Below are 21,350 nucleotides of genomic sequence, written 5' to 3' on the forward strand. Positions count from 1 at the left end.
GGCAAAACAATTCAAAAAGGACATTGAGAAACTGGAGCCATGTGTCCAAAGGAGGGAGACCCAAATGGTGAAGGGTCTGGAAACCATGAAGCCCTATGAGGAGAGACTTAGGGAGTTGCTGGAGATGTTTAGCCTGGAGAAGAGAAGGTTAAGGGGTGATATGATGATAGCCCTCTTTAAATACTTGAAGGGGTGTCATATTGAGGAGGGAGCAAGCTTGTTTTCTGCTGCTCCAGAGAACAGGACCCCAGGGACATAGCCAAGGGGGGGGGGTTCTTGGGGTCCGGACCCCCCCTTCCATTAGAAAAATGAATGGTGTGTGCTGCTGCACTGCCACATTCAGGCCCCATTATAATGGTGGCACTTAGTCTTCCTAAAATCCTAGCTACCTCCCTGAGGACCCAGAGCAATGGATGCAAGTTATAGGAAAAGAGAATCCAGCTCAATGTTGGGTAAAGGCTGTTTGAGTGTGGAACACCCTCCTTCCTCAGAGATTGTGGTGGAGTCTCCTTCTTTGGAGATCTTTAAGCAGAGGCTGGATGGCCATCTCTCAATGGGGATGCTTTGATTTAAATTTCCTGCATTGCAGTCTCTTCCAACTCTATGATTCTATGATCCCTATCCCTGGGATCAAACATTGATAGAAATGGAGACTGCAGTCAGGAAACCAGAAGCAGAGTAAGAATGGGAAGAGCGGCTGTGAAAGAACTAGAGAAGGTCCTAAAATGCAAAGATATCCAACTGAGCACCAAAGCCATTGCCTTCCCTCTGACTGCCCTGGATGGACATGAGAGCTGGACAGTTAAGAAAGAAGATAGGAAAGAAATCCATCCCTTGGAGATGAAGTGGGGCTGGGAAAGAGGGCTGAGGCTCCTGGAGCAGATCAAGCCAGAGACCTCCCTGGAAGAAGCCAAGAGGACCAGACTGAGGCTGTCGTACTTCGGACACATCCTGAGAAGGAAGGGCTCCTTGGAGAAGACCAGAGTCATGCTGGGAAAGGTGGGAGGAAGAGAGGAAGGCCGCATGGCAGATGGACTCTATGAAGGAGGTCACGATGGGATTTTGGGGGTTGCAGGAATTAAGCAGAACAAGGGAGGACAGAGGGGGGTCTGGGAGATGTCTCATCCGTAGGGTTGCCATGGGTCCAGATTGACTTGGGGGCAGTTAACAACAAGGGAAGGCAGGGGAAGACTGGCCTATAAAGATACTTGGGGAAATACTGGAAACCTGGGAGAATATGTGCCCATGGGGATGCATAGGGACACATAATAGCTATGTGTCACCTATGTTTCCCTATGGGCAAGCACTGTCATTTAGTTTTAATATGTCCCTTTGTTTAGTTATATATTATTTCACCCCATTTGCATGCCACCTTTCTCCCAGAAGGGACCTACACTGCTTCTTAGTACTGCTCCAAATGGAGGACATCCTTGGAAGGAATCCCTCCTGGATAGAAAGTGGAAATGGAGGACAAGTCCCCGGAAAAGAGGGAGGACATGTCAGGTCACCCTGGATGGAGGACATTTTGGGAATGCCTCCTAGATGGAAGATGGAAATGGAGGACAAGTCCTAGGAAAGGAGGACAGGTCTGGTCACCCTGGATGGAGGACATTTTGGAATTCTTCCTAGGCAAAAGGCTAGAATGGAGGAAAAGCAGGATGTTTGTTTTCACTCTGAATGGAAGACATCTTTGGAATCCCTCCTGAATAGAAGGTTTAAATGGAGACAAGTCCTAAGAAAAGAGGGAGGATGTGACTGGTCATCCTGAATAGAGGACACTTGGGAATTCCTCCTGGATGAAGGTTGGACTGGATGGCCCTTTGGGGGTTTATTCCAACTCTAGGATTCTATGACGAACCCGGATCCTACATACTGGGAAACCTCCCAGGACTTTGACCCCTGAGACCCTGCAGTGGGGACCAGTATTGTGGGACACATGGCAGCCAGAAGCAGGGACAGGCAGAGGCCCAAACCTGAAGAGCCCCAGGCCTCCATCTGCTGCACTTCCAGTCTTGCAACATCACCAAGACACACTCCTTGTTTGCATCCCCACCCTGTCCAGGTGTCTTTAAGGCCTTCCCTGCCATTGAGGTTCCAAAAGAGATGGACGTGGTTCGGAGGGGGATGCCTTATTTAGCAACTGGCAGCCACTGCTGCCTCCTCCTCCTCATCATCATCATCAGCAGCAGCAGCAGGTTTTCTTAAGAAGACTTTCTATTAATAGGGGAGGAAGGGAGGGATGACAGGGCCAAGGCACCTGCTGCTGCCCATCCTCAGGGCATTTCCAAACCCTTCTGCCTCCACTTTGGGGCCTGGCTGGGAGTCCCACAGGGAAAGCCCCCCAGCACCTGGTTCATAAGACCAGGACGCAGCCAACGGGGCTGGGAAACAGGGAAATCCGTTGCATGGAAGTGCAAGAAATACATTTTTCAAAGTGTACAGTTGCTCTCCCAAACTTTCAGTGATCGATATACACTTGTCCCTCCATATTCACTAGGGTTACAGGCACAAGACCCCCGTGAATATGGAAAATCTTGCAGATAATAGAAACACCATGTTTCGACCTCAGAGGACACCTCTCTAGGAATCTCTAGGTCCTCCAGGGCAACTCTGTGGTCAACATCCGACAGACACTGGCCATAGAACTACGCTAGAAAAGCTACAAAGGCCTAGTAGAGTATTCTCTCTAGGGATCTCTAGGACCTCCAGGGCAACTCTGTGGTCAACGTCCGATAGACACTGACCATAGAACTGCGTTGGAGGAGCTATAAAGGCCTAGTAGAGTGTTCTCTCTAGGAAACTCTAGGTCCTCCAGGGCAACTCTATGGTCAACGTCCAACAGACACTGGCCATAGAACTGTGCTGGAGGTGCTGGAGGAGCTACAAAGGCCTAGTAGATTGTTCTCTCTAGGAATCTCTAGGTCTTTCAGTAGAACTTTTAGTTAAAATTGACCATAGAGTTGCACTGGAGGACTCAGATATTCCTAGAGAGAACATATTAATTAAAATCTGTGAATAATCAAATCCGCAAATATCAGTGCCACAAATATGGAGGGATGAATATATAATCAGAGAAAGGTAGAACTTTAGAGTTGGAAGAGAGCCCAAAGGCCATTCTGCCATGCAGGAAGGCACCATTAAAACCTCCCAGTGATATCTGGCCATCCAGCCTCTGTTTGAAAACCTTAAAGAAGGCGCCTCCTCCACAGGCTCTGTATCTTCCTCTGTTGAACAGCTCTATCTTCAGCAAGTTCTTCCTAACACTGAGGTGGAATCTCTTTTCCTGTAATATACATCCACTGCTCCGTGTTCCAGTTTCTGGTGCAGCAGAAAACAAATTTACTCCGTCCTCAGTATGGCATCCCTTCAAATATTTAAACAGGGCTATCATGTTCCCACCTTAACCTTCTCTTCTCCAAGCTAAACATACCCAGCACTCTCCTCATACTAGCCGATATACAATATGTGCATCATCCATAGTTTTATAGCAACAGATGCAAATATCTGTTAGTCACAGATCTTTGGAGGAAGGTTAGCGACCATGGATCTAAACAAGCCTTCATTGTTTAGAGTCCGTGGCTGACATTCAAGCCCTTTCCATTTTCTTGTTCATCCCAGCCAAATATATCTGTATATAGGCACCAGGGTCATCCCTGGTAAGTCCTTGGAAGGGAAACCAGCAACAAATACCAGATGCTGTGGGTTCCCTTTCAGGGGAAGGAACTGGCAGAAGCCCCTCTGAGGAATTCTTGCTTAAGAAAACCCCTTGATATTAATGGGGTCCCCATAAGCTGTCGGGTGACTTGAAGGCACACAGACAGAACAATTCCTAGCAGAATGTGAATACCCTTGCTTGCCCTCCCCCCTGCATTGCCCAGCTCCCCATTCTGCCCTATGCAGTGGCATCACTAGCTATGGCGCTTCTGTTGCTCCATCAGTGGGCTTCCTCCCCAGGGAGAAAGCCCAGCATCAGGGCAGCCAAGAAGGGCATGTGCTTGCCCCTCCTGCACTTTTGGGGAATCACCCAGTGCAATCCATATTCCATGCACTCTCCCAGTGACGCCACTGGTCCTATGGGCATTTTGTGTTTCCAGGGCATCAGCCTTTTAGCAATGGGGCGAACTCACAGATCCACCTGTCTCCTGGAGTAGTGCAATGAGTGTGAAGGCTTGGTGTCTTTTCTTCCCGGCCTTCTTTCCCCCCACATTATGGGGAAACCAGATCCCCGTGTCAACAAAACGGGACAGAACAGTTGGGAGCCAAGGAAGGCTGCTGGAAAAGGAATGAAGGCAAGGGGATGAATGCTCTGCATGCCTGCCCCTCTCCCCACAGCCAAGACCCCAAGGCTGAGTGATGTGGGGGAGAGGCATGCAGAGCCACCCCTTCTATCATAATGAAGACCCCCCCCCTTGCAAGGGAACAGCCTTAGAGGCAAGACCCCCTCGAAGTGGGCCAGTGCTCCCTTCTCCATATGGGGTGGGTCTATTTTTACCCCTGCAGAAGTGGGGCAGGAGCTCAGCAGATGGGCATGCCTGCATCCATTGCACACTGACCCCCGCCCCTCATCTGTCGTCAATACCTTGCCATCCCCTCCGCCGTCTGGGGTAGGATTTCTCCCTGAGGCTCCCTGAGCCCAGCTGGACACTGTCAGGAGTGGCTTTCCTAAATTTGGTCAAATGCCTCACTGACCAATGGGCAGGCAAGGAAGAAGGCCATTGGCCATCCAGAGAGCTGCCTCTCACCGGCATCCAATTCCTGGTCCCTGCCCAGATAATGATGGGGTACAAATTGGGCTGCCAGCCCCCTGGACGGGGTGGTTTGCCCTCTGCTTTGGAGCAGCAGAAGTGGGACTTGGTGACGGTTCTTGTCTTTCTGGGTTGCAGTGGGGTGCCTTGATCTGCCAACATGGTAAGCAAGCATGGTCGAACCATGGGCATGAAGGCCCATATGTGTGTGAGGAAGGCGGTGGTGGCCAAGACGGTTGGAGCTGGACCTCCTCCCAAGGATGCCAAACCAGACCGTGGATTGTGCACAATTGGCAAGAGCTCTGTGTGGGGCTGAGCGGACACTGGGACCCTTTGGCCGAGGCTGCTGGTCTGGGGGTTGCAGTGGGGTGGGATTGGGGTGGATGAAGGTGGCTGGGGAGGGAAGCAAAGAAGGAGCACTGAGACACTCCTGGGAGGGAGTTGGCAGAAAGAGACCACTTTTGATGGAAGAGAGAGTGCCAGTCTCCTTTGCTTGGTCAAATCTCCTTCCTTGTGGAGTTTGGGGTGGAAGAGCCAGGCCAGGACTCTGCAGAAAAAGGGTCTGGATGCCTCCGACTGGGGCCCAGAGCTCTCCCAGGATCTGGCCAAGGACACGAAGAGCACAGCCAGAGAGAAAAATGAGCCTCTGGTCACAAGAATTGGCCGGAAAGGAGACAAGACCCAAAGGCTCGAAGGAGTAACCCAATCCGACAGCCAACAGGTGCTGGAGCAGCTGGCGTCCAGCCTGTTGCTCCCCTTACAAGGCGGTCCAGAGGCACTGCTAAGAATAGTCCGGCTCAAGAAGCATCGCCCATCCTGGACGGCGCTGGCTGCCACCACCATGGGAGGCCTCTTGAGGCTCACCAGCCGGACCCAGAAGATCTGGGTGGACGATGGCACCTGGGCGGAAAGAAGGAAGATCAAGACCAGGGTGGAAGCGGGCACCAGTTGCCCCACTCCTTGAAAGAGGACCCCAGGACCTTTGCAGAGATGCTAACAGCTGGGCAGACCTTTCATCACTGAAAACCAAGCAGCCCTTTGCTTGCCCAAGGAGCCCTAAGAGAGCAGATGGCCCCAGGACTTGCTAGAGGGGCTCTGGTGCAAGCAACTGCCCTTTAGGAATGGTAGTGGTTTGATCCATTTTTGGCATGGGCCTCTCCTGCCATGCCCATATGACAATGCTAGCCTCCCAGGGCCCCAAGGCCCAGGTGCTAGGAATCCCTTTGCAGGGAGGTGCCCCCATGGTTTGGGGGTGATTCAGGTCCCTCTCAGTACCAAGGCCCAGGGCCCAGGGCAGGAGGGGCTTCAGGGGTCCAACTGACCCAAGGAGGAAAGGAGGGTCCTGAGAAACAGCCCCCTTGGGGTGCCTTGGTGGAGTTTGGGGGGAGCTGAGTGGGGGGCATCTGGGCCTCCCTCTGGACCAGTGTTGACATTCTGTGTGCTTGCCTTCCAGACGGACCAGCAGGCGGAGGCCAGGTCCTACCTGAGCGAGGAGATGATTGCAGGTAAGGCGGAGGGAGTCCCGGGAAAGGGGGGGGTAAGGAAAAGGCTAGGCACTGCCTAGCTGGTCAAGGACCCCCCAGTGGGGTGGTCAACAGGGGCCTCAGAGGGTCAAATGCTTGACCATTGCCAAGGCTGGAACTGAGATGCTTAGCCAAAGGATTCATTATCTAGGCTGCCTTTTTACCCTGCAGAGTAGAATAGAATCAAGCTAAAAAAAATCAACTAGTCATCCAGTGTGGGATGGTGGTTCGAATCCTGGCCCAGCCATGTAAACCCACTGAGAGACCTTGGGAAAGTCACACTCTCACAGCCTCAGAGGATGGCGATGGCAAATTCCCTTTGAAGAAACTTGCCAAGAAAACTCCTTGATAGGTTTGCTTTAGGGTTGCCTAAGTCAGGACTGACTTGAAGGCACACAACAACAACTACAAAACCAATTTAAAAAGCAAAAGTAACGATCCTATTAAAAACAAAGGGCTGGGGAGAAGGCAGGAGGGAGATAAAAGAAGAAATGTGTGTAATAGCATAGAGAGCATCACAAACATCTAGACACAGCAGCCATCCAGCTTTCCTGAGGACCAAAGGCCCCAAATGAGAGAAAGAGAGCAGGGGTCTGGAGGGTCAAGTGCTTGACCGCTGCCAGGGCTGGAGAAAAGTGGAGGGTCTCTTCTATTGCAGGCCCAGAAGGGACCCCTGGGTGGCATGTCAGACAGCTCCTTTGCCTCTTGCAAGAGGGGAAATCTTGGAGCCCAAAGGTCAGTCGGGCAAATGGTGGGGCATCTGCTGCTCCCTTCTGGCCCAGTCCTGACCCCTTGCCCAGGGTGTCCAGATGTCATCACCGCAAAGGAGGACAAGGCACCACAAAGTGTAGGACATTCAAGACAAGAAGGCACAACATGACCAAATAAAAAGCTAAGAACACTCATGCAAATGTAAATTCTTGCTTTTTTAATCGTTCTCAAAATGGAGGACATTTCGGAATTCCAGCAGGGCAAAAGGCTGCACTGGAAAAGGAGGATGCCTGGTTACCCTGCCCTTGTCCCATATGGGGAGCAGAGAATGGGGGAGACTGTGCCTCTGCCTCACTAAAGCCCCCAAAGTGTCCTGGGGTCCCATTGCTGCTTTCAAGGGGTTGCAGAAGCCCCTCAATCAAGGTGGGAATCCAATAGCCCTCCAGATTGTGATGGACTGCAACTCCCATCAGCTCTCCCAGCCAACACACTTTGGCTGCATCCACACTGGAGAAATAACTAGGTTTAGCACCAGTTTAACTGCCCTGGCTCAAGGCTATAGAATTCTGGGAGTTGGAGTGGGCCCCACAACAAACTCCAACTCCCAGAATTCCATAGCCTTGGGCCAGATAGCGTTAAAGCGGTACCAAACCAGGTTATTTCTCTAGTGTGGATGCAGCCTCAGTGGTGAGTAGCAGTCCCAGGTAATCTGGCTAGCTGCATGGTTCCATTCCTTCCCTACGTAGTTATATTTATTGAATTCACACCTTGCGTTATTCTCTGGACAGTGGGACCCAGTGCAGCTCAGGCATTAAAACAAAATATAGTGAAAACAGTGGAGAAAATAAAAAGTTATAAAGCAATTAAATAAACAACCATATTGGAAACCTAATAAAAATGATGATAAAATGAAGTTTCCTAGTCTCTAAAGCAGCAGAAAACAAGCAGGCTCCATGTTTAAAGATGGTTATCGTATATTGTTGTTGCAGTTGTGTGCCTTCAAGTCATTTCTGACTTACGGCAACCCTAAGGCAACCCACTAGTGACCTTAGGCAAGTCACACTCTCTCAGCTTCAGGGGAAGGCCATGGCAAACCTCCTCTGAACCAATCTTGCCAAGAAAACCCTATGACAGGGTTGCCTTAGGGTTTCCATAAGTCATAAAGGACTTGAAGGCACACAACAACATAGAATCATAGAACAGAATCATAGAACCATAGAGTTGGAAGAGACCCCAAGAAGGGCCATCCAGTCCAACCACATCTTGCCATGCAGGAACTCCCAATCAAAGCATCCTCTGACAGATGACCATCCAGCCTCTGTTAACAACAACAAAGGCAAGGTGTAGTGGTTTGAGTGCTGAACTATGACTCTGGAGGCCAGGGTTTAATTCCCAGCTTGACCATGTAAAACCACTGGATGACCTTAGGCAGGTCACACTGTCTCAGCTTCAAGGGAAGGCCATGGCAAACGTCTGAAGAAACCTGTAAAAAAGCAGCCATGGTAGGTTCACCTTAGGTTGGCCATAAGTCAGAATTGACTTGAAGGCACACAACAACAACAACAACAAATCTTGAAACATACGATGCCAGTCGATGTACAAAGACCACAGTGACCCACAGAAGCAGGGGAGCACCCTTCCACAAGCCAGTTCACAGCCCATGCTTGGTTCCTTGCCTGCACTTGCTTTGTATCTCAATCCCTGCCTGGTTCTTCTCACTTGCAGAATTCAAAGCTGCTTTTGACATGTTTGACGCTGATGGCGGCGGTGACATCAGCACCAAGGAGTTGGGTACCGTCATGAGGATGCTGGGCCAGACACCCACCAAGGAAGAGCTGGACGCCATCATAGAGGAGGTGGACGAGGATGGTGAGGAGCCAGTGGTCATCCTTGGGGTGTGGGGGGTGATGGAGAGGGGCCGTGATGGCTGACAAACACGTCTCCTCCCAACTCACAGGCAGCGGAACCATTGACTTTGAAGAGTTCTTGGTCATGATGGTGCGCCAGATGAAAGAGGATGCCAAGGGAAAGTCCGAGGAAGAGCTGGCCGAATGCTTCCGCATTTTTGACAGGTGAGGACAGGAAGTCCCACCCCTTGGCAGGAGAGACAGGAGGATGTCAAAAAGCACTTAGGCCCTCACTTCCACTGGGGTTGGTTTGCCCCCCTGCCCCATTTCAAACATATTTTAGGGTCAATTTCCAGGTGGTTTTAACACCCCCCATGGCCTCAAATGCCAGGAAAGCACCTAGAAATGTTCCTGTTAAGCCTTTTCACCAGGATGACCAGGTGTCCTAACGGCAAAGGAGGGCAAGGATCTGCAAAATGTAGGGCATTTAAGAACAATGTAGGGCATTGCAAAATAAAAACTAACAACACCAATATAAATGCAAATTCAAACTTCTTGTAGTTGTTGTTGTTAGCTGCCCTTGAGTCAGTTTGGACTCATGGCTCCCCTGTGGATGAGCCATCTCCAAGAATCCCTCTCCTCCGCTGCAGTTTTGCCCAGATCCTGCAACAAGCCCCTGCCCATAATGCCCTGATCAAGTCTATCCATCTGGTTTGTGGTCTTCCTCTCTTTCTTCTCCCCTCTACCTTTCCTGACATTATTGTTTTTCCTAGTGATCCATGCCTTCTCATGATGTGGCCAAAGTAGGATAGTCTCCGCTTGATCATCTTTGCTTCAAAGGAGAACCCTGGTCTGACCTGTTCAAGAACACATTTGTTTCTTTTCTTGGCTGTCCATGGGATCCTAAGTCCTCTTCTCCAGCCTCACATTTCAAAGGAGTTGGTTTTCTTTCTGTCTGCTCCCTTCACTGTCCAGTTCTCACATGCTTTCATGGAGATGATGGGGAATACAATAGCCTGGATCATTCTGACTTTAGTGCTCAGTCATATGTCTTTGCCCTTCAGTATCTTTTCCGGTTCTTTTATAGCTGCCCCTCCCATTCCCAGTCTTCTTCTTATTTCTTGACTGCATTCATGCTTCTTAGCATGGAGAACATATTGTAACTACTCCTGAATAGAAAGGATGAAAAGTAGGGCATATCCTGGAAAAGGAGCATGCCTAGTCATGCTTTTTCACCCACCTTTGGTCAAGTTGGGACCAAAACTGCTCAGAAATGGCACCTGGACCTGATGTGGCATCATGTCTGGTGTGTCTGGATGCCCTGGCATTCCCTCTTGGGTAGCCGGTGAGGCTGAGTGTGGATGTGCACAAGCAGAACCAGCCGTTGCTTGAAGGCTTGGATGCAGAGTCCCCCCTTGGGCTCCTCATTTGCCTTCCAGCCTGCCATTAAAACAAGGCAAGACCGCAGTCCTTTCTAGAAGCTGCTCTCCACAGAGTGTCCAACTGGCTCAGCCTCCACCGCTCCTCTCAAGTTTCAAGGTGGCTAATTGTGCCGGTGTCCACTATCGCCTCCCAGGGAACGTCTCAGCTTTCTCACCAGCCATGGCATGCGCACATTGCAAGGGGCACCGCTGGGCGTCCTGTATGCTTGACCAGGCCTTATGGGGCACATGCCCCACTGCTCAGCTGTGCCAACCCCAGAAGGAAGTGCGAGGATAGGCTTACCTTTTGTCCTGGAAAACCAGGGAAAGCCCAGATTGAAAGGTTTGAAAAATGTCCACGCCAGCTGGGCCAGTTGAAGCCACAAACTACAAATCCCAGAATGTAAATGGATGGCAATAGAGATAAATAAACAACAACTTGAAATACAGTGCGACCTTGGTATATCCACTGGGGTTTGGTTCCAGGAAGATCCAAAATCCATGGATGCTTAGTCAAATGGTGTCCCTTATATAAAACAGCAAAACTAAGATCTGCTTTTTGGAATTTGTTTATAATTTTTTGAATATTTTGAAGTCTTGGCGGATGAATCCATGGATATGGGGGGGAGGGTTTCCAATTAACCCCCTGCTGTCAAACTTTTCCAGCTGCTTTTAAAATCCCCCCATTTCTCTCTCCACCTCCCACTTTCCCAGTTCATCTTCAGATGCGTACTGAGGTCACAGTGCAAAAGGAGTTTGCATTCACTTAACTCAGAGAGGAGAAAAGGGGCCAGAATCTTGTCCTTCAGCTGTAGACTCAGACAAAAGCAAGCTGCTGCAGCTTCTTCTGGCCTTATTAATGACATTTCCTATCAGGGCCACACGCTGTTGTTGTTTGGCCACTCGTGTCCCAGTTTTCACCAGTGAGGTGTTGCAGGGTCCTCCTCTCTCAGATCTTTTGCTGGTGGGATTGTCCCTCTGGTCAGTGGGAGGTCAAGAAGCTCAAACTTCCCCGGCTCATGACTGTCCCCTGCAACAGGAATGCCGATGGCTACCTGGACGCTGAAGAGCTGGTGGAGATCTTCCGGGCATCCGGGGAGAGCGTCACTGAAGAGGAGATTGAGGAACTCATGAAGGACGGAGACAAAAACAACGATGGCCGGATTGACTTTGATGGTGAGTGACTCCAACAGGGCTGACCTCCCCAGTGGGTGGGAGATGGATCTGCAGCAATGTGCCCAGGCCATGCACCCATTCATTCCCATTCCCATAGTCCAGGGTGCAGAAAGAATCGGCTGTGGGCCACATATGGCCTCCTGGCCTCCCTTTTATTTCCACTTTCAGGTCACTTGGTGTTGAATAAAACAGTCTAGAGGGGCCCAGAAGGCTATGCAATTGCAACATAGCCCCCTAACCTCCAACATTTGCCCACCTTAGCTTAATCTCACCAAGGTCCTGGGGCTTCCCTTTGATTTGCACCCTCAACCAATAGACCAGAGATGCAGAGCAACAGGCCTGGCATCTCTTGCTGCTGCTGTCAACTCCACCTGGCTACATCCAGCTCCCTGAGCATCTTCCCAGCCAAAACGTGTGATTTCAGCTCTGAGAATCATAGAATCATAGGGCTGGAAGAGACCCCCTGGGGTCATCCAGTCCAACCCACTTCAGCCATGTAAGAACACAAAATCAAAGCCCTCCCTGGGACAGATGGCCATCCAGCCTTTGAAAACCTCCAAAGAAGGAGACTTCGCCACCCATCAAGGCAGCAGCATCTGTTCTTCCTAATACTGAGGTGGAATCTCTTTTCCTGTAATTTGAACCCATTGCTCAAACTACGGGAAAAGAGATTCCACCTAAACATTAGCAAGAACTTCTTGATGGTGAGTGCTGTTCGATAGAGGAAGACACTCCTGCCTCGGAGACTCTGGTGGAGTCTCCTTCTTTGGAGGTTTCATAGAATCATAGAGTTGGAAGAGACCTCAAGGGCCATAAAGTCTAACCCCATTCTGCCATGCAGGAAGACACCATCAAAGCTTTACACCTTGGGACTTGGTGGTATGAGATTCTGGATGGCTGAGTCTATGGGTGGCTGGACATAAGGACCACTGCGCAGGTCTCTGGTTGAGCGCTTGCGCTAGGGCACCAACCAGTCCTTTGCTTGGCTGCCCCACTCCATCTTCGGGGCTGATGGATCTTCTTTCCTCTTCCCACAGAGTTCCTCAAGATGATGGAGGGTGTGCAGTAAAGTGCCTTCGGAGACATTCCTGCAAGTCCGGTGGCCAACACCAGCAGCCCAGACGGCCACCCCTTGCCTCGGCTCCGGCCGCCTCGCCGTGCCACGCTCACGCGCACCCTTGCTCCTGTTCCAGCCTGCTCCACACAGCTCCAAGACTCCTTTTTGCTCAACTCTCTCCTTCTTCCAAACCCCTGAAATTCTGTTTATAAGATTGACATCTCAATAAAGAGCAAAGGACTGGAAACTGGCTTGAAGATGGAAGGGGGAAGCTTGAGGAGGGTGGTCTGCAGTGGGCGCCAGGGGAGGGAGGGTTGATGGCAGGCTTGGTCTTGGCACCCTGGGTGATGACACACACTCCGTCCAGGTGCCATCGGGTTCTATGCATCACCAACCTAGAACCTGGGAAGGGAGATGCCTCTAAGACCAAACCAAGGAAAGAACCACTGTGAGTTGGCTCCTAGGGGTCACCTCTTCTGGGTCTCCACATCACTCATGAAGCCACAAATGGAATTGATGTGGGCACATGACATCTCCTCACTGTGATTATACCTCATCTGCTCCCCCAAGTTAGAACTCAAGGTGGATGACGAAACAAAGAATGACAGGTAAAATCACCTGTAAACGCAAGGGCCAAAATGCAAAGACCTTGCAAACCATGTAAGCTGATAACACGGTCATTTCTGTGTTGCTGGAAAGAAGGGAAGTGAGCAGAGATGCCTCCTGCTCTTTTCCTGTATCTGGACATGCTGCAAGGACATCATCTGCAGAGAGACCCCCGGAGATCTCAGCCTATGCCAGATGCTGCATGTCCAGCTGGGATGCATCTCTGCTCCCTGTTTTCCAACAACATGGAGATGGCTGTGCTGCTGGCATGGTGGTCTAGACAGCAGTGTTGGGCGATATAGCCATAGGGTGCATGCGTGTCTCCAGAGGTGGGATCTCAACCAGTATCAGTGTCCATAGAAATAAAACCATTGACTCAAAAGCAAATAATAAAAGCAGCACAGCACATTAGGAAAAGACCTGGTCTTGTAAAGCAATCAGTTCCCCCAAGGCTGCTTATATAAAGAGAATCATAGAATCCTAGAGTTGGAAGAGACCCCAAGAAGGGCCATCCGGTCCAGCCCCCTTCTTCTGCCATGCAGGAACTCTCAATCAAAGCATCTTTGAAAAATGGCCATCCAGCCTCTGCTTAAAGACCTCTAAGGAAGGAGGCTCCATTACACTCCGAGGAAGGAATGTGTTCCACTGTTGAACAGCCCTTACTCTCGGGACATTCTACCTAATGTTGAGCCGGAATCTCTTTTTCTGTAATATAATAATAATAATAATAATAATACTTATTTATTTATACCCCGATCTTCAGCCAAAAGGCCATCAGAGCGGCTTACAATTTGTTAATTAGACATTTCCCTGTCCTCAGGCTTACAATCTAAAAAAAGACAAGACACGAAAGGAGAAGGGAATGGCAATGGGGAAGGGGAAAAGTCCAGCAGAGTCGGAGGCCTGTTTTTGCTGGCTGGCCTTTCTCTCCTTCAAGATGGTGGATGAAGGGAGGGCCTTCTTGCATAGATACATTGCGTCAGCTTGTAAACAACGCAATGGAAGATAAAAGCCTCCAGAACTTTGGATGAATCAACTATGCCTAGAATCATAGAGTTGGAAGAGACCCAAAAGGGCCATCCAGCCCAACTCCCTTCTGCCATGCAGGAAGACACAATCCAAGCCCTCCCTGGGACAGATGGCCACCCAGCCTCTGTTTAAAGACTTCCAGAGAAGGAGACTCCATCAAACTCCAAGGCAGCAATGTATTCCACAGTCAAATAGCTCTTGCCATCAGGGAGTTCCTCCTAATGTTGAGCTGGAATCTCTTTTCCTGGAGCTTGCATCCATTGCTTCATTGGGACCTAGTCTCTGGAGCAGCAGAAAACAAGCTTCCTCCATCCTCAATGTGACACCCCTCCGAATGTTTAACCAAGGCTATCATGTCACACCTTAACTTTCTCTTCCCTCGGCTAAACATACCCAGCCCTCTAAGATGCTTCTCCCAGCCTGGGCTCGGTGGTTTCCAGACCTTTCGCCATTCTGGAAGATACAGCCCTTCAAGCAGCACCCCAGGCATGCATTGCTTTATCGTTCATCATAATCCATCCCTTTCACAATTATGCCCAGAAACCAGCAGAGCTGTTGTAACAGGGGAATTGTGTGCAAAATAATCCAAAGCTTGCATTGGGGAAGCAGGGGAGGTAGGGCAAAGAGGGAAAATAGCTCCAGACACCTTTAGGGCAGAACTTGAACAGGGACAAACACCTCAATGAGCATTTTTGCCTCCGAGAGACGAAACCAGGCAGGCACTCACAGCATTAGCTATGCAAATAAATCACTAATCTACCAGCCCAGGACATTAAAGTATTGCAACAACAAGGAGGAAGTCCCTCTTCTCCACAGAGCTTGTAGGGAGGTTCAACACAGTTAAGAGCATGTCTTCCTTCATGGAAGGAGGGAAAGGAGGTCCAAAGCCCAGTCCAAGCCACAGAGTTAAGTCCTCTCCAGTTTGGTGCTTCTCCTGCAAGGAGTACAGGCCGAGTCTCCCTTATTCCAAATCGCTTGATACCAGAACTGTTTGGGATTTTGGAATATTTGCATATACATAATGAGATCTGTTGGAGATGGGACCCAAGTCTAAACACTGAATTCATTTCCAATAACATCCAAACAACGATACCTTTATTGGGCCAACCAAGATGCACAATTACCTGCTGCAAGCTTTCGAAGTCACACTGACTTCTTCTTCATCGGGCAAACAGGAGAAACAAATGGAAGATGTTAGACACAGGCCTGCATTTTGCAGCTTCTGGTCTTAGTTCAAATGGCAGGGAGGGCGATCTGCAGGCCATGCGGTCACTGGGAGATTCTCAAAGTCCAATGTCCATTTGCAATTCAAAGAAGACGGTTCCTTGCAACCCAGCATGCCTCCCTCCTTTGTGAAGCCACAGGCTCCTATATAGGTAGAGAACACTGGATTTCTCAAGAAGTCTCCATGTTTTGCATCAGGAAAACTTTACGTAGTCTAGAGGCAAAGCATGCCAATCGCTCCCAATATTAGGAAAACATACTTTTCTTGGAGCCAGAAGCCTCAGGCGGCAAGGTCCCAGTGCACTGGCTCTCCCTTTAAAATCCCCTGGCTGCGACGGCTAAAATGCGGTATCTTGAAATCCAAAAAACATCTCGGGGTAGCCCTGCTGGCCATAAAGCAAACCCAATAACATCCAAACAATTATACCTTTATTGGGCCAACAAATTCATTGGTTTATATTAAACAAGGTAATGTTATATACAACATTCTCAATAATTTTGTGCATCAGAAAGCAGAACGGTGCTGCCATCTCAGACACTTATGTGGACCATTTTGGAATATTTGGGAATTCCAGGTAAAGGAGACTCAAGCTAGACTCAAAACGTAGGCCAGAGCCCTGCAACCCCATTGGCCCCAAACCCCTGGCAGGGACGGCTGGCCAGAGACTGGGCCCAGTATGGCCCGGCTGGAGGCCTCTGGGCAGTTGCAGCGAGGAACCTTTGCAGGACGTTGGTTTCCCAAGAGCAAGGGTGACGCATTGCCGGTGGAGCAGATGGGTTTGTGTCCCAAGGAGGGCAGAGCCGGTTTCTCCACATTTCTTCATCAGAACAAAAAGCTGGGCAGGAGAGGGGCGGAAAGGACTTTATATACAAGCATGGCTCAGTGAACAAAGCTGATGCATTCCTCAGCATTCGCTCTTTGATTTAGTACCAGAAATAGAAACAACCTGGGAGAGCTATGCCACAAGGGCAGCTCAGCATGCCTCTGCAGACCTTTTATCCAAAACAAACTACGCCTACATTCAAATGACCCCAAACAACCAGGTCAGGTAAGCATTGCATAAACAAACCAAGGCTGCCTCTGCACTGTGGAATCCATGCAGTTTGATGTTGCTTCAACTGCCAAGGCTCCATCTTATAGAATCCTGGGATTTGTAGTTTATTTCTGCAGCCAGAGCTCTCTGACAGAGAAGCTTAAATCTTTCACGAAGCCAAAACATGGGGGATCTACTAGACCACTTGAAAAGTTTTTATTAAAGGCATCCAAGGGTGACTTTTTTTCACCAGCGTCCAACTTTCTCCTGGTTTACCTTTTGGTTGTCGGACTTATTGTTATTGTTATTATTATTATTATGATTAACCTTTATTTATAAAGCGCTGTAAATTTACACAGCGCTGTACATACAATCTTTATAATTAGACAGTTCCCTGCCCTCAGGCTTACAATCTAAAAAGACATGATACAAAAGGAGAAGGGAGTGGTGGAGGGGAAGGGGATGAGGGCCAGCAGTTCCTCTCTACCTCCGAGGCCTGGACCAAGGCAGATGGACTGGAGGGAGGGCTTGGCTTCTTAATGGATGGGCAAACTTCTCCCAGGGAGGCCTGTTGGAGTTAGCCTGCCTCTCTAGTAGGATAATACATATAAATACATAGCAATACAGGAAATGATTCAATAAAACAGACAACAAAAGAACATCAAATAGCAAGTGACAATTATGCAATGCCTGGGAAGGCTTCTCTGAACAGGATGGTCTTCATCTCCGTTTTGAAGCTGGTTAAAGAAGTGATCAGGGCCCTTGTGTCTCGCGGGGGAAGAAGGTTCCAGGAATGAGGGGCAGCGAGTGAAAAGGGGCGAATCCGGGATGGGGCAGAGGAAATCCTGGGCTGGGACAGCAGACCTTGACTACCAGAACGGAGGGAACAACAGAGTGGGAAGGAGAGGAGAAAGAAGGTCTGATAAGTAAGGAGGGGCCAGTCAATGGAGGGCTTTGAATGTCGACAGCAGGAGCTTATACTGAATGTGGAAAGGGAGAGGGAGTCAGTGAAGGGATGCCAAGACAGGAGAGATGTGGTCAGAGCGGTGGGTGGAAGTGATAATGCGTGCAGCTGAATGCTGGACAGAGATTAAAGGACGGAGGTGAGAAAGAGGAAGCCCAGCCAGGAGGACGTTACAGGAATCCAGTCGTGAGATCACTAGGGCATGGACCAGGATCTTGGCAGAAGAGGCGGAGAGATAAGGTCGGATTTTGGCAATCTACAAGCCTTGGCTGTGGTCTGGATCTGAGGGATCCACGACAGAGAAGAGTCAAAGATGAAACCAAGACTGCGGGCTTGCTGGACTGGTTGAATGGAAATGTTGTCCACAGAGACAGAAAAGGAGTGTTGAAGGTTGGGCTTAGGAGGAAAGACAAGAAGCTCCGTCTTGGACATGTTGAGCTTCAAACGCCGATGGCGCATCCACTGCGAGACAGCTGTGAGGGAAGACGAAACTGGCTGTTCAAGCCTTGGAGAAAGGTCAGGGGCAGAAAGATACAACTGGGTGTCATCGGCATAGAGATGGTAGGAAAAGCCAAAAGAGCTAATGAGTTTTCCTAAGGACAGTGTGTAGAGAGAGAACAGAAGGGGACCCACTGCTTCTTTAAGATGTCGGTGGTGTCAGAATCCTCCTTCATTCAGTGATTCAGAGAGGATTCTGCCATGAGGATTGTATAAGTAAGTGAGATAAGTAGGGATAGCTTCTAGACACATAATCGTATACTTTGGAGATTATGCAATGGGATATTAGTTGACTACAGTGGGGCCTCCGCATACGTGGACTTTTTATAAGTGGCTTTGAGTATATGCGCTCAAGCCGCTGGGTGCGCGCGGGGCAGAAGGGGCAGCGCATCCCATTCAGTTGAATGGGCGCACGCGCCCATTGCGCCCCGCGCACCTCCGCGCCGCCATGCATAGGCTGAAATCGAGCATAGGCGGAAATCGCCATACACGGCGGGATCCGGAACAGATCCCCCGCGTATGGCGAGGTTCCACTGTATTCATATGCTTCAATGGACTGTCATGAATGGGTGGTATGCTGGGATGGACAAGGATTGGAGGGAGGTTGCAGAAGGCAAGTCCAGCGGGTTAAGCTCTCACATATATATAGTTATATAGATACATGGGTAGACAGATAAATAGATAGATAGATATATAGATAGACATGATGCATCTTATGTTAACAACACCTGTATCTAAAACTCTCAGGGAAAGGCATTATGGGAAAGAGTTGCTGCCACCATGGGCTATGCTCAGGATGATCATGTATCCGGAACTGTCAGCTGAGAGCAGCAATCAATTCGTGCCAGTCAAGCAGTTTTATGATGGGGTGATGTTTAACAGATATCCTCTATCCATATCCATAGATTCATAGATCTCTCAAGGCAGGAGAAACTATGAACCAAATGGTGCTTTTGTTAGGACTGCTTTGATGTAGAACCCCCTCCTCTGTGGCGAAGGGGGGTGAGTTGGGGGGAACGATCTGGGTTGAACAGGAAAATAAGGTGGGAGCTGGGGATTTAAAGTGGGGTTTCTCTTTGGAGTTCTTCAGATTCAGCAAAAACGTGATCCAATGTATTTCTACCTTCTCTACAATAATTTTTTTTTACAATAGCTGTTGTGGATGATTGGTTCAGAATTCCCAAGTCTCACAGTTTGATGATGTCCAAAGAATCCCTGCCACCGGAGAAGATACAAGTTGGCTCCGAAGAAATCCCTGAGGGGAGCAAAACCTAGAGGCCGGTGAGCAGTGGGGAGCCAAGCCCAAAAAGGAGGGCGATGGAGAAGGTCTGCCGGAGGCTCTGTGGTTCCCACCTCCGGAGGACGAGAAGAAACACCGCAGAGCAGGCAGAGCAATGGCTTGGGACCAAACCATGGGAGAGGCCATGCTGTGGGCGCCGAGGGAGGAGAACCTGGCAGAAGAGGTGGCCAGCCTTAAGGAGGACCTGAGGGAACTAAAGTCCATGATGTCTCACCTGACGACCAGAGAGCCAGGGACAAGGGAAGGGAGACCGAACGAGGCGCTGCTGGAGGCGGCTTGCTCAAATCCCAAACCAGTGATGGACTTGTTGGTTGAAGGTCTGGAGGAGGAGTGTGATGAGGAGGCAGAGGTGACCTTGCGACCACCCTCGCGTCAAACAAGACTGGACGCGGCGCCCAGAAGGGGGAGAGGGGAAGCCGAGGCGTTGAGGAAGCTCCTGGCGAGTAAGCTGGAAGCCAAATTTAATGGAGATCCTGAGCAACTCCCGTTTTTCCTGGCCCAGGACCCGAGGAGAATACTTCCCGGACGAAGCCGAGAAAGTGCGTTGCGTGGCTGGCAGGCTGGAAGGCCAGGCTGCACAGTGGCTGGTGCAGCTGTATGACTGCAGGGCACCAGAGCTTCAGAACCTGGCGGCCTTTATGACGGCGTTGAGGGCCCAATTTGAGGACCCCTTCCAAGTGGATCGCACCAAAACGAAATTCATGACCCTCCAGCAAGGCAAGCGGTCAGTGGCCGAGTATGTGTTGGTGTTCAGGAGTGTGGCGGCGCAGATCCCCAACTACCCAGAAGCCATGAAGGCTCGGCAGTTCCAGGATGGGCTCAACTCAGACCTACTGGAGTGGGTGCTGATGCTGTTGTACAGCCGCGGGAAGGGTGGGAAAGGGCAGGAGGCGACCCCGCCCCTTCCTTCCCTCCCTGCGGCTGTCAGGCAGCCGCGGGAGGGGCGGGAAGGAGGAGGAGGACCCCCGCCTCCTTCCTGCCCTGTCCAAGGAGGAGCTCCTCCTCTTGAGGCTGGCTGGCCAATGGGGGCAGGCTGGAGCTCCAACAGCCCGCCCCCTGCCAGCAGCCATTGGCCAGCCAGCCCCAGGAGGAGAAACTCCTCCTATTTAGCCCTGCGCACGGCCCTGCAGGCGCGTGCAGGGCTACAGGAAGGTGCGGGCGGTGGCAGCGGCACACTGTCTGCGGCCCGCCCTCCTCGGCACCGCCACCGCTGCCGCCGCGGTAAAACCTGCGGCAATCAGCGGCAGGACCGGGCTGAGGCTGATCCTGCCGCCTCTGCAGGCCGGATACGGCCCGCGGGCCAGGGGTTGCCGATCCCTGGCTTAGACCCTCTGTTACACAAGATCATTTATGCCTATGAAGGGGATAAAGGCTTGGATAACTTGAGGAGTGAGTTACAGAGGACTGAACAAGGATTGTGGGTCAAAGCCAATAAAATATATGTGCCGGAGGGTTTAATGGCTAAGATAAGGGCAACCTGCCATGATGTCAAAGCTGCGGGACATTGGGGGTTCGTGAAAACCTGGCGCGCCTTACGCAGCAAATATTGGTGGCCGGGGGTGCAAGAGGAAGTGGAGAACTATGTACAAAGTCGTGTGGTTTGTGCCAGAGTTAAGGCTGACACCGGGAAGTAGGGATGTAAAGAATATTCTCCAAAATTCGAAAATTAGGAGAAATATGCCTAATTCGACTTTTTCGATAACATTTTAGAGAGGAGAAATTCTGAGCAGTTCTCGATCAATGAGTAAGAATTTTGATTTTTAATCATTTCGAAATGAAAGGGAGAGACAAAACTTTCAGCTGACTCTCGGATGGCCAGGATTTGCATATTTTGTGTAAGAAAAGCTACCATTCATCCTGGAGGCTATTTCCTTTGTTAAGGTGATTCCCCCTCCAACTTTGCTCATTTACAGCTTTGCTTTGAAAAACAAAAGAGAACAAAAGGTGAGGCTTCTGCCCTTTATGCCATGCTCTGAGCCTCTGCCATTCAAATTCACACAAGAGAGAAGAAGGGTGAAATTTTAGCATTGGATCAAAGATGTGCGTGTAAGCATATACATGCAGCATTACACTTTCAGCTGCTACACAGTTTGTGTGTGTGTGTGTGTGTATATATATATATATATACGTGTGTGTATATGTATATGTATGTGTATATATATATATATATATATACACACACAAAGATGTGTGTGTAAGCATATACATGCAGCAT

At 50.1% G+C, this 21,350-nt stretch overlaps 1 protein-coding gene across 1 annotated transcript; it reads left to right on the forward strand.

Moving 5' to 3' along the window:
• Positions 1-4,800: 4,800 nt before the first annotated feature.
• Positions 4,801-12,727, forward strand: TNNC2 (troponin C2, fast skeletal type). The gene is made up of 6 exons (XM_089513402.1): positions 4,801-4,908; positions 6,199-6,250; positions 8,705-8,848; positions 8,937-9,051; positions 11,287-11,423; positions 12,461-12,727. The coding sequence occupies exons 1-6, from the start codon at positions 4,906-4,908 to the stop codon at positions 12,490-12,492; spliced, it is 483 nt and encodes a 160-aa protein (XP_089369528.1). The 5' UTR covers positions 4,801-4,905; the 3' UTR covers positions 12,493-12,727.
• The last annotated feature ends 8,623 nt before the right edge of the window (positions 12,728-21,350 follow it).

This window comes from Sceloporus occidentalis, unplaced genomic scaffold (assembly GCF_023333645.1).
Source record: "Sceloporus occidentalis isolate IW3139 unplaced genomic scaffold, rSceOcc1.0.p SCAF_3, whole genome shotgun sequence".
Taxonomy (NCBI): domain Eukaryota; kingdom Metazoa; phylum Chordata; class Lepidosauria; order Squamata; family Phrynosomatidae; genus Sceloporus; species Sceloporus occidentalis.

Excerpts from the sequence above, each read along its gene's own strand:
- TNNC2 (XM_089513402.1), top strand. Across the intron at positions 9,052-11,286 it reads TGCTTCCGCATTTTTGACAG|GAATGCCGATGGCTACCTGG; the intron begins GTGAGGACAGGA and ends CCCCTGCAACAG. Across the intron at positions 11,424-12,460 it reads TGGCCGGATTGACTTTGATG|AGTTCCTCAAGATGATGGAG; the intron begins GTGAGTGACTCC and ends CTCTTCCCACAG.